Source organism: Micropterus dolomieu, linkage group LG10, assembly GCF_021292245.1.
Source record: "Micropterus dolomieu isolate WLL.071019.BEF.003 ecotype Adirondacks linkage group LG10, ASM2129224v1, whole genome shotgun sequence".
Taxonomy (NCBI): domain Eukaryota; kingdom Metazoa; phylum Chordata; class Actinopteri; order Centrarchiformes; family Centrarchidae; genus Micropterus; species Micropterus dolomieu.
Window position 1 is genome coordinate 5,750,846 of NC_060159.1, and position 13,530 is coordinate 5,764,375.

Here is a 13,530-nt window from a genome sequence, read left to right on the forward strand (position 1 = left end):
CTCTTGCTCCAGTCCATGTTGCCAAGCTGGTCGGCAACATGTAGCCTACAGCTGAATCGAAGCTTTGTTTTTACCGGCTTTTCGCTGACCCTCTCTGCTTCTGATTGGCTAATAGTCCCTAGGAACTGCGCATGTGCAACTCCCAACAAACATTTAGAGACAAATGTATCACTCCATAGCTAAAACGAAGCCTTCAACACAGGGTGAAAAGAGGAGCTGCAGCAATGTGCAGTATGAAAGAAAATATGGTATTTTTGAAAATTAAACCATGTAAAGCTGTTCTGGTACAACCTCTAAATAGGATTTTGAACCTGAAAATGAGAATAATACAACCTCTTTGAAAGAAATCCCATTACAACTGTCAATGCTATGATGCAGCTTTTAACAGTGATGAATTTACACCAACAACTAAATTGGAAAGATCTCCTGAGTTATCTTCCATTTTGTGCGAATGATTCTGAAAGGTTTGGCAAAAATGAAGCAAACATACAGTATATGTATTAGAGGGACAAGGGTGTTAAAACTGTAACCATTACCAGTACAGAGTAAATCAGCAAAAACTAAACTAATGTTGGAAATTTTGGGTTATCATCAGAGGAAGAAAGAAAGAACTGACTTTTTTGTAGTGATTATAGGACACGACATATAATAATAATATAATAACTTTGGTGATCCCTTAACTTTTCACCTCGAGCCATCAAATACTTCGGTTTATGACCAAATACCTGCAAAATTAATGACATTCCATTCAGCCGCAGCTTTATTTTCTGTTTACTGCTAACTACCAAATGTTAACATTCTAACATGCTAAGCTACCATGAGACATATACATTACCTCAACATTACAAAGCTAGCATGGCTAGACTAGACTATTTGTTGTATTTAAATTTTTAACAACAAGTAAAACGTGTTAAATGTCAACTTTTAACAGGCGCAAACTCAGGTAGGTGATGCCTCACCTGAAGGAGCAGTGAGTGCGGGATGGTGACGCACTTATAGGCTGCAGCCTATTCTGTTGGAGCCACTGTTCCCCGACACTGACAGACCGGCAGCGGGGTTTTATCATCTGAAAAAACAAATTAAGCAAATATGAATGATGAATAAATCATGAAAAAGAAAAGGTGGTCATTTCATCCCGACATAGATGACAATAAAACCTGACTTGACTCATCTGTAGGATATTGAGCATCTTATATCTCTGCTGCCACCAGCACTGGCCCGCCTTGTATGCTGAATATGCAATTGCGTGGTTGGCCCTCCTCTATGGATAATATCAAGCCAATCAACATCTCTGTTGGAGACAGCCCTAGCGCTGGAATCTGTGACTGCCTCACCCAAAGAGATGCATGCGTGCATGTGTTTGAATAGACTGCCAATGTAATGGCTCGCACCCAGGACCACTATCACTGATAACAGAGAGATAGAGAGAGTTTGACCCTCTCAGTGGGACTCTATTTCACCAGAATAATCACGAGGATAAAACAGTCAGGTTATTTAAAAGCAGCAGTATTACAGAATTACCCCTGACATTATGCATGAATGAAGGGATTAAAGGTTTCACCTGCTCTGATGCTGCATTCTGCCAACAGGTCGACAGGCATTGCCGTGAACAAACAGCAGGCGTCATGCATGTATGCTAAATAAATATCTGACAAGCCCCCCTGCATCAACCTATTGAAATGGCATTTTGTTGAATTTCATGACTGCTGTTGAGTGCTGGCTGGGTTGTACTGTTTTTCTGCCAACATGCCTGTCGCCAAGAGTTGTATCATTGACAGTTTAGAGAGACTTTGTGCCTTGAGGAAGTTGCTGAGACCCCTGATTTAAGGCATGTGCCTTATCTATTGAATTCAGGCATGTTCACTAGAAATGTGTTTTGTGTATTGTCATGCCAGGATTGTGCCCACTTTATAGTTTGCAGGACTGTTCCTGACACTTTGTTGTAGTACAATGTGAAAGGGTTGTCATGTTGAGAGTTTTATATAGTTATATAATATATAGTTATATATAGAGAGAGAGTTTGTTTTCATAGTTCTCAGCTCAAAGTAAGGAGGAACTCCTAATAAAATAGAGTTCAGAGTTGGCCTAGAGCCGGGCCTGGCTGCCACTGTGATATTGTAGAGGTGAATGTTACACAGAAAACAGATAAATAGTGGCAAAAACATCATAGAACAAAAATTTTATGAATGAAAAGTATTTGATAGAGTTGAGTCATGCCCTTTCCCTTAGCAGGTTCTAAGGTTAAAATATGAGAGAGACTAAATGACAGATGGGCTCAGGCAGGTAAAGGGACAGAAGACCCACCGGAGTGCTACTGTGGCCGGAGACGGAGGCGGAGGGGGTCCAACCCTGACAGCCGGGGCTTCTGGAAGCCACAGATACCTGGACGGGGCTACAAGCCTAGACGGAGCAGGAGAGACGAGACAACACATGATTCATCATATCTGTAGGACCTTAATCTGACTTTCATATGAAACGAAGAAAGAGAGGCGTAAGAGAGAAGAAAGTTTCATTTTTGGTGCTGGACTGAAAACATTTAAACCTGCTTGAACTGATTTTGACAGAAGCAGGCTATTATCATCAAGTGGATAGGGCCAACATGTTAGCTAACAGATAAGGCTAATTTACGCAACCACCAGACACAGAGCAACATTAGCATTCATTTGCTGTCATGTTTCTGGCCAATTTAAGTCCAATACTCACTCTCCATTTAGCTCTGTCTCCACCAACTCTTGAGAAATATATCTGACTATTTACCTGCTAAATGCTTTGCTATTTTCATAAGCTAGCTGCTAACTTTGTTAAGACATATCTATGTTGGGATTCTGATGCTCTCAGGGCCCTATGTTCCCCAGCTCAATATTCTCTTGATATGACACAATGAGGAGACCTTTCAAACGGTTTACTTTCTCAGCAATGTATGTTTCCCTCTGTCAATATGTTGAAATCACCCACCTATAGCTTACACAGCTTACTGATGTAACCCTCCTTGTGAAGCCCTCAAATTTGCGTGGAAGGTCTTTGCTTGACTTTAGACATTGATATTGCCACAGTAGCTGAATGGATTTTTACCAATCTCTTACAATGTTATTGATATTAAGAGACACACATGTTCATATGACCCTGGGAACATAGGGATGACTCCACTTTGTCTGTCTGTTGTTTGGTGCAGGACAAGCACTGTAAGGTTACACATCCAGAGTCAAATTCCTCGTATGAGTACATATACCTGGCAAATAAAGCTGATTCTGATTGACAGTGTTAATGCAGAAGAGCTGAAGGCCGCTATTGAAGCATCCTGGTCTTCCATAACACCTCAGCAGTGCCACAGGCTGATAGCATCCATGCCACGCCGCATAGAGGCAGTAATTCATGCAAAAAGGGCCCAAACCAAGTACTGAGTACATATGCATAATTATACTTTTCAGAGGGCTGACATTTCTGTATTTAAAATCCTTTTTTTTATTGATTTCATTTAATATTCAGATTTTGAATTTTTTCATAAGCTGTACGCAATAATCATCGAAATTATATCAAATAAAGGCTTGAAATATCTCACTTTGCATGTAATGAGTCTATATATTAGTTTCACCTTTTAAGTTGAATTACTGAAATAAATGAACCTTTGCGCAAATTTTTCGAGTTTCACCTGTATATATTTTCTTTACAATGTTTTTTAGAAAGGTTTTTGAGAATTAACCAAAAGAGTAATATTGCGTGCTGTAATACCAAAGCAATGAGCTGCAAAACACTTAAACGCTCTGTAGACCCGAGAGGTAAATGCAGATTTGGGTGATAATTATCTGTAGGTCACTATGAGTGACAGCTTTCACATTAAACATACAATAGTCATTTGATCTGTTGATAAAATATCATTGCCAGTAAAGCAGCTTTAAGGATCTCACCTCGTTTTCTGTTCAGCATAAGCCTATATGATAAATGGTGACACTACATAGTGATATTTTGAAGAGAAAAATGTACACCACCTTTCTTTACTAAGCTACCAATATAATGGACAGTAAACCCACCTTGAAATAGTGTTAACTTAATAGCTACCCCAATTATATCCAGCACCAAGAGATGGGAAGATATAATTCTCATACTAGCCAACTTACATTTGCTCCAGAAAGACGACTCCAACACAACAATTCTTCAACTTGAAACACAGATTTTGTCCTCCTTGCATCAGCTGAATTCCCAAATATTAATAATAATAACTAATCAATTAATGACTTTTGACAGGCAACATCCAATATACCACACATTAAATTACCCTTTCCTGTGAGGTTGTTCTCATTTCCTCTGTCCTATTTCTCCTCCCTGTGTAACCCTGAACTCTCTGAACAAAGCATATGCACCTGTATTCCTACCACTCTATCACACTAATATCCACAAAATTAAACACCATGACGCCAAGTTTCCACTGTGTTAACCCTGGAGCCACAATGAGTGTGCCTTGATCAGAAAAAAAACCCTGCCAGTGTGAGTTCAGCGATGTGGTCAGGCATTTCAAACCGCCAGCAGCCATGACACACACACACACACACACACAGCAACACTGCTCCACCAGCAGTACTGACCCACAATTCAACCCACACTCTTGCTTAGACAGTACCCCACTAGGTGTCTGCATCCATGAGGAAATGAAAAAGAAATGTGGTACATCGGTATCATGTGGAGAATGCAAATAAATAGTTGTCATGCTTATTTTTAAAGTTTGTAATTCTGATGTGCTGTAGATGCTGTACAACTACACCAGAAGAATTCATGTAGTGTTTTTCTGCCTTTACAGGCTGGCGAGAGTCTAGTCTCCTTAGGGGAGCGAGCAAGCCGACAGTTTACTCTCACTGTCACAAAGCATCCATTTACAGGCGCAGTGGTACAGGGTAAATGCAGGTCACTAGTGAAATGTGCTGCTTTGTGATGCATAAACAAAGTTGTAGCTCATTGGCTCATTAGAGGGGTAAGGAGGACCTCTGAAACAAAACAACAACCATGGAACATGAAACCCCTGCACAGAAACTCCAGTAAAATGAACATTGCGATATTTAGTAAACAAAGTAATCTAGATACATTAGTTTCTGTTTTCATGACAGCCTGGTTGCATGGGAGAGATGGTTGAATTTGGGCGATAGGAAACTTTGATGTTTGGAAGGCAAATTCCTGTATTCACGCAAACCTACGCCCGAAATTTAATAATTCATGCTAACAAGGGCCATGCTGTCTCCTTTCATTGCGCTCAAACTATTTCCACCTCCAAAACGCTGCCTGCTTCAGAGAAAAACTCAAATGCTGGGAAGTAAACAATTACTTAGTGAAATTAGGGATCTTAATTGCCAATACTAAAATAGGTATAAAAATAGGTATTTTGTAGCTAAACTCAATATGGCCTAAAAATCTCTGATATTAGATGGACTGAGTGTCTTCATAGAATACATTTCAGCCTTTAGACAATAACAAAGCATTAAAAAAAATTTGATTCAAATTGGGATTAATTAAATTATTTTAGGATATTTCAATATAATAAACTAAAATGTGCTACGATGCCAAGTGGCTCATGCCAGCTAGAAATCTAATGTGCAGGGTAAACATGATGATTGGCCTCTTGCCATAGTTATGACTTTACGTCCAAAGGTTCTGCCCCAAGTAACCATGGTGCTACTAATTTTAGTTGCTAAGTCTCTAGTGTCGACTTCACACCCTAATTTAGGAGAGAACTTGCACATTGCTGGTGCAACTCAGTGCTGACACATTTTAAGATGTTACTGTATAATATTACAATATTTTGTAATCCTGTGGCACACTTTTCCTGCTAGTACATGATAACCATCACAGTCAGCAGGCCAAAGCTCCTCCCAGATGGAGAGCAAGACTGCTGCACCCACCTGATAGAGATGCTCCGAGTGGATCTGCCAGAAGCTGCTAGGGGCCGACTGGCTGAGCGGACTGGGCCTGCTCGGGCCAGGCCCGGAGCTGGAGTTGGACCTGGGCCTGTGGGCTGGGGGGATCTGGAGCCCCGAGGCCGGAGGAGAACCGCAGGAGGCCCAGCTGAGATGAGAGACCTGTCCCAGAACCTGCTGGGGAGGAGCTGGAGTGGAGCTGGCGTCCACGGTCTCACAGGAGATCCTGGTGTAGTAGAAGTCCTCTTCTCTCTGGGACTGATCTGACCCACTGCTTTATGTGTGGTAGGAGTGTGTGAATGTCCAGATGGAGGGACAGACCGGAGGGCACACAGATTAAAAAGAGTGAGTTGTTTGTTTGGACCGTTGCTGAATGCAACACCCACTGTGGCCCAGATATAAAATCTCAAAAATGTTTCATCACTTCCCATAACTAAGTCAGAGCTCTTCCACAACCTGAAAATTTTATTCCCTCTTGTTTTTTTAATGTTGTTTTGCAGCTAAGAAAAGTTCTAAAGGGCTACAGTCAGTCTGTCTACTGTCAGACTACAGTGGGACAGTAGACTAGAGTGGCTGCAAAGCTGAAAACCTAGAAAGCCCAACTCATAAATTCCCTAATATTCACCTTGATATTTCCTAAATATTCTATCACCGCATACAAGCAATTGTTAAAGATCTGAAGTCTCAAGACTTTCTTGGGAGAGACTGAAATGTGTCTGTAGTATCAAACTGTCAAAACCTATAAATGACCCTGGGCAGGACATTTATTTTTTGAAGTGTAACATAAAGTGCAGCACCCTCCCCACCACATTCATTTTTGTATGTTAGCAAACAAAGTCATTTTTTTAAACTCAGGTATTGTATCAGCACCAGTATTGAAAAACTCCCAGCAGTGTCCATCCCTAATAAGCATGCAAATGATTGTACAAATCACAAGTATTCCAACTCACCCCAGATGCAGCACACGGATATGTCGTTTTATTCCGACCGAAGACGTGAGCACCTTGCCGCAACTGGGCCACAGACATTTATACACACCTCTGAAAGAGCTCTGTGAGAGAGAGAACACAGCACAGATAAAGTACAGGAGAGCGTGCGACAGGAAATAAAGAGAAACACAGAAAGACACTGTCTTTAATAACATCATTTTCCTGATTATTGAACAATATCCACTATATGGACTAAACTTTTAAGGGAACATATACAGCTACATACCTTTGGCTTTTTGGCATGAAGCTCCTCCCCCTGTTCCATATGTAGGCCTTCATCAGGACTGCTGTCCATCTCAGTGACGGACGGCGAGGGGGCGGGACTCACATTGCCGTGGTCCCAGCTCCAGTAGCCGCTGCTGCCGCTGTCAGAGAGCTCGCCACCACCACACTCCATGTCAGCTGGCGATGATGACCCGGCTGGAAAACAGAAAGATTCCAAACTTGCTTTTAAAAAAAGACCTCTGCTCCTTTTTACCATTCTGAGTGACACGTTTTCTCTCAATACTGGAAAGATGTAAATATTGTTAACATGCCCTCGTGGTTTGTTTGTCCTAGCTGTCAACTAGTTGGTGATAATTCACTGTGAAAATATACCTCTCTGCCCATTCTACAGAAAACAGCCGGTGTCACATACTGCTTTGGCAGCAGTATGTGACACCTGCTGTTCTCTGATGTTATGTGTGTCTCTTTTCTGACAGTTTAACCATCATTTCTGTCTCTCTTTGCTACCTCTTTGCTCTTCTCTCTGTTAATATTGATATTTTATTTTTCACATTGCCAAAACACAACCTTGCTCAATTCAGTCCACTCAGGGTTTTTGCTGCTGCAGCCTCACTTGGTCTGGCATGACCAGTAGAATGTGGTGGCTAATGCTAGTTAAATCTAGCTAATGTTAGCGAACAATATATTACTCGGTGAGCAGGTTCGCTGGCTTTAACACTCTTTTTTCCTTGTGCTACTATCACACAACTTTTTAGCATATAACATTATATTACAAACGCTAAAAGTGGCATTCTTCGGCTAAAGTTATAAAGTATTGCTTTAAAACAGCAGAGAGATCCACATCTAAGATTACGGCTACATCTGTGTGATATATATTTTGCAAAAAGAGTTGACACAACCACTGCAGTTACAAATATTTCATTACTTTAGCAGACAATTGACTCCACTGTGATTTTTCTAAGACATATTTTGGTTTTGCATGAAAGTGGCATGAAAGTTTACTTTGGCTCAGGTTTTCACAGCATCCAGTAGACTATATCACTATAATATTATTTAATTTAATACCTTTTGGATATTATTACATGTAGTTACTTTTGTTACTTTAACATTTGTCTACAAATCATGCTTTGTTAAAACAGCTGATGAGACTACCTCTGTTTTTTGCAAAGCTAGCAGTATACTGCTGCAAAGCTCCTTTAAAAGTTGTCACTAGTGTCAATATTACAGATCAGTTACAAGAATATAACAATGATTCTTATAATATAAGAAGTTATAAGAAGGACTTTGGGGTTAGATCGTTTAACAATTATTAACCTTTATAACTGCAGACCCGCTAGTTCATTAGAAAGTGACAAACACAGGAGCATTTATTATTGAATGAATTACCAACATTTATGATTTAATCATTATGATCATATAGAAAGGATAACCACCTGGCAATTAGATTTTTCACAACCTGGCAACCCAAAATGTGTTTTTAATAACGGCTTGTAAATGATCTATAACGCATTAGTAAATGTGTTACCTACCTTTAGAAATTGTTTAAAGCCACCAGTTAAAACTCTAAAGTCTGTTTTAAAGAATGCCTTATTAGAAAGTGTTACTGAAACAGCATGGACTCTGGTGAGGTGAGACAGACCTGGCGCAGGATCCGTTTGTGGAGGGCTCTGGACCACAGGGCTGCAGGACAAACTGGTCAGAACCATGGCTGCCATGATCTCATCCATCTCCACTGACTCTGGACTGCGGAAACTGGAGATAACATAAAGAAACAACCTTAGACTCTGGTGGGATAAAGTCCACCCTCGCACACTCATATACTGACATCTATCTCTCACCTGTATGGCGCCTCTCTGGTAGCTGAAACGTTGCTGAAGTGCATTGTGGGTCCCATAGTTTGCAAGGGAGCAGTTGGGTTGCTCCAGCCTCTCTCAGCCTGCCTCTGTGGCAGGTGAACTGATGTCTTGTTCTTGTGATGCCCACTCTCCATAAATGCTTTTTGAACCTGGACACAGCTCTGTGTAGACACCTTTGGACAGAAGTAAGGACATAATGACCTCTTAGCTGAAATATGCATTTCTAGCTAACAGTTATGATCTTTGTGTCTCGCTCTAGTTCACTTGAAACACTACACTTCCAGTCAGTAAATAAGCAGAAATGAACCCATACTCAGTTTAGGCCTTATTTGTGTTAAAGCTGTCAACATGAGTCTTTGATACCATGAAACTGAGGTTCGCTGTCACCATGAATAAAGCAAGAGAATATTTCCTGTCCATCTGTGGCATCCTGCCTGCAGGCGGCACAATCTGCCAGTTAAACAGAATAAAAAGGATGTGGGTGCCAGCCTCTGACCAGGCAGTACATCACATCGTTAAGCTCTTCGTTTTCTCAGTAAGGTTTAAAACTTTGGTGGTGTGGCCTTATGTTTACTGTAAAGTTCATCTGATCATCGAAATGCACCCATAATGCCGTGCAAGCCTGAACCGGAGAAGTTAAAAACAACATATTGCTTCCTGGTGACCGGTGACATGGTGTTGACCCAAAATAGAGTACATACAAAATACAGTATATGGACAATAACACATTCACAACGAGTCTCGTCCCTAAACCTCTACTCACCAGAGAGGGCTGCATGTCAGGCCCTTTGCTGCTGTGCGTCGTTGTAGAGACACAGGCCTGTAGTCCCAAAGAGCAGACTGCTGTCCCGCCTGTTCCAGCCCTGTCCTCGGGTCCCATAGCTGCCATGGTGCTCCTGCACACAATGAGGGGACTCAGTACAGTGTCACACCTCCCTGAAGACAAGACACCAGGGGACAACATGAGATTTTAACCAGTCAAAATATATTACCGCATTTTCAAATGTTTCTACAATGTTCCTAAAACTGCTTATTATGTCTGGTACTTCATCAATTTAGTACTGCACTTCCATAAAGATAGGGAACTCACAAGAGAGAGATTAAAAAAGAAGAAGAAAAAAAGAATGATCCAAATCAAAGCAGCAGATGTTGAGATATCCTAATTTCAGCCAATCTCTTGTGAGGGTCTGCCTCAGACGGGAAGCTTCCGGTCAGCAATCTGATGCAAACGCGGAAGTCCCTGAAACCTGCATTCTATTGAACGGCCAGCAGCGGCGACTCTTCTGGTTGCAAAGAAAAAGTTCGGCTCCATTAGAAATGATAGTAAAATTAGCCTACTTCTCACTTGAATAATTACCTCAGCAAACACTTTCCTAATGAGGAAATAAAATAGACCACAAAGCAGAGTATGTTTCAGGGTGGGATTATCTATGATTGACAAGTCATTACCATGGCGACCTGTCAATCAGGTTAGAGGCCACTGGTACCCTCGGCACTGTGTACATTTAACCAGCACCGCTGAAAAAGCTTATTAGGAGTCGGCTGTTCACTTTCTCTGGTGAGTACATTTAGTTTTAAGACTGTTGTTCTCTAGACAAAGTTATCAGCCTTGTTAAAATGACAGTTTAGGTGAATAACAGATGCACCTAGCTAAGCAAGCAAGCTAGCTCTGCAAACAGCTCAACCAGCTCGTCTAAATATGGTCACGTTCGGTGTCGCTGGGTGCAAAAACTCAACATGGCGGCGCCCTATCAGCCAGACTCGAAGGTTCAAAACGGCATCACGTCACGATGACGACATCCATTTCTTTATATACAGTCTATGGTCTGGCTTTAAAAACACTGGATCCTACATTTCCCAAAATGCAACTCAATAGTATCTTTCATTAAAACCTCTATGCCTCCTCAATGTGTGGGCCCTTTAAACTGCATGTTAAAATCACTTTTATATGAAAAAATATATTGTATTCCCCATAAATGTCTTTAAGTAACTTTTGTTGTAATGTTTGAACTGATTCCTTCTTAAAATCATGAAGAAACTAAGGTTAAAGGTTATTCTCAACTTGGACAAATATGCTCAGAATGAACCATGGCATCAAATAGCAGATAGCCGGTAGTGCTTTCTTTGATCTTAACAAAAAGCAGCATTTGCGACAAGTAAGTGTTGGTAAACACTTCCCATCTGGCATTTCTACCTGACAGTGCAGAGCAAAAACACCACCTTGGATCTGAAAATCATTGCAAGAATATGTAGAGAACACAGACTTCTTTTATGATTTAGCTACTGGCTGAGCCTTTTTGTACAGTCTATGGGATGAACATTAATCTCGCTGTAGTTTCGCTGCTCGTGGTCGTGCGTACGTGACTGACTACGTGTTCCGAAGACGTGCTCTGATGGGTGCTTCCACTCTGGCCTATGACTGTGGCCCATCGCCCATAGATTGAAAATGGGGGCAATGTTGCATTCACGGCACGTGACAATAATGTTGATGAAATGATCCAATCGCTCATAGCAGTGACTTTGCAGCATTCACCGTGCATGATCGAAGTTTAAAGTCGTAAGGCAATTTAGGCTGACCATCGACAGATTAATTGATAATGAAAATAATTGTTAGTTTTTTTAATTTTATTTAAAAAAAATATTTAAAAGAGCATAATTGTTAGTTGCAGTTCCAAACAACAACAACAACAACAACAACAATAACATGTTTATTGTGGTTACAATGATGATGACTTTTATGTTTGTATCCGCCAACTTTTTAGAATTTGGTATTATATTATTACAAATTCATAAACGGTCAAAAAGTCAGACCATAAACACAGCTGCAAATAGTCCTTATATCCTACTGTTTCATAATAAAGACAATGTGGCTATGTCATCAAGTGAATAGTTTCAAAAATTACCGATGATAACAGGAATGTACCATTATTTCTGCTTTTCAAAGTGGGTATCAAGCGCCACGTTCTCAAGTTGTTTACCACTTTCAACAAATAAGCTCAACTCTCCCATTATTTTCTGTGCACCCGAACGCAGCCTTAAGCCCGATTCCCCCACCTTTCCACCAATCAGCGTCGCGCTTCAGTAGTAAACAAGCGCTACAGTGTGGGCGGGGGGCCGCCGCTCATTGGCTGGGCTCTGATTTTCGGTTACACACCCCCTTTCTGACAACGTGTTCAGACACGAGTTTCGCCGGGGGGACTGAGCTGGACAGGGAATAGGTCTACAGTTGAAAATAACTTTTTATTTTTGAACGAAGAGCAAAACAAACGCACAACAAAAACTCCAAACTCAACATATATGACACACCATGCGGCGATTAACATGCGGATGAAAGCGTCTATGTGTAAACCGTGTTGCTAAAATTAACAAACAAATAACGTCATCGCTTCACAGATGTAATCGAGGCAAATGCAATTAAACTCATGCATGGAGTGGACACACAACACCACTTACACACATTTAATATAGCCTACGGCAGTAAAAGCCCTCCTTGTAAGTAGGCTACTGCAGATTTGATGCAAGTTGCATAGAATGATGGCGCTTCAGGAAGCAGGTAACACTTTTCCAAACAAATATAACGTTAACAGTGTTTATAGTGGTGGTTAGGATGTGTTTAAGGATCATAACTGACTAGTTTATCATCCTTCAACTAGTATATCCCCGATCTCCACCCGGCAACGCAGATTGAGATCAGGAGAAACACCCCCTCCCTCCCCCAGCTCACACCGATGAAGGAAAACAATATTATTACTGTGCTCGCTGCTACCACAAACAAAACCCATATCCTATTCAAAAAACCAAAAATGTTCTCGTACTTACTCGTTCGGTGGAAACCTCTGTTCTGTCCGTCCCGTTGGAAAACTGCAGCAGCCTGTCGTCGCTGCCTGGCCGTCCCGCCGCTAGCCGGCTCAGTCTGCCGGGGGAAGAGGGGGTTGGTCGGTCGGATACGCGCCTACGTGTGTCTGCTTTGGTGGACCAATGCAGGCGGACAGAGCGCAGAGATATCAACCTGCAGAGCGCCGTGCACAAAAGGATGATCTAGGTGAGGGGTTACCAGAGCATCAGCGGCAGCATCCTCACTCAGTGCCTGTCTGTCTCTCTGTCTGTCTGTCTCAAGCACATGCAAATCTGTACGTTTGTTCATCTGATGTTTCTCAGTCACATGACCTTTAGAAATGGTGTTGATGCTTTTGATTCTGTCTTGATAAATAAATAAATAAAATACACCGAATGGGATTTGCCACAGTATTTCGCATTTTATTAGGATGCTGCATATATCACTGCAAATATCCAATTTAAGTATAATACCGAAATGGATATACCACAACCTACCAGGTCAGTCAGACATCACTATACACTGTAGAACTGCTATTGATCTGATACAGAGAAAGAACTGTCAATTTAATTCAAGGGATGGGACCTCTTCAAGCACCATTAACAGTTTTAACTCAAAACTAATGAAACTGCTGACACCCCACAACCCCAACATTAGGCATGAAGCATTGCCTGCATAGAGATCAAACACAACTTGCACGTGTTTCCACCATGTATGTGTGTTGC

At 41.3% G+C, this 13,530-nt stretch overlaps 1 protein-coding gene across 3 annotated transcripts in view; it reads right to left on the bottom strand.

Moving 5' to 3' along the window:
- Positions 1-12,991, bottom strand: part of znf395b (zinc finger protein 395b) — a 16,151-nt gene extending 3,160 nt beyond the window's left edge. The window contains exons 1-10 of one of the 3 annotated variants that reach the window (XM_046061307.1): positions 12,790-12,990; positions 9,734-9,906; positions 8,953-9,143; positions 8,754-8,866; positions 7,116-7,309; positions 6,851-6,951; positions 5,886-6,174; positions 2,305-2,400; positions 960-1,066; positions 683-725 (exon numbers count right to left, since the gene is read on the bottom strand). In XM_046061307.1, coding sequence (XP_045917263.1) covers positions 698-725; positions 960-1,066; positions 2,305-2,400; positions 5,886-6,174; positions 6,851-6,951; positions 7,116-7,309; positions 8,754-8,866; positions 8,953-9,143; positions 9,734-9,859 — 1,245 coding nt within the window. In that variant the 5' untranslated portion in view covers positions 9,860-9,906; positions 12,790-12,990 and the 3' untranslated portion in view covers positions 683-697. Of the gene's footprint in view, positions 1-682; positions 726-959; positions 1,067-2,304; positions 2,401-5,885; positions 6,175-6,850; positions 6,952-7,115; positions 7,310-8,753; positions 8,867-8,952; positions 9,144-9,733; positions 9,907-12,789 lie in introns of those variants that run through there. The other 2 variants (XM_046061306.1, XM_046061305.1) reach the window with 2 other exon arrangements.
- Positions 12,992-13,530: the final 539 nt, after the last annotated feature.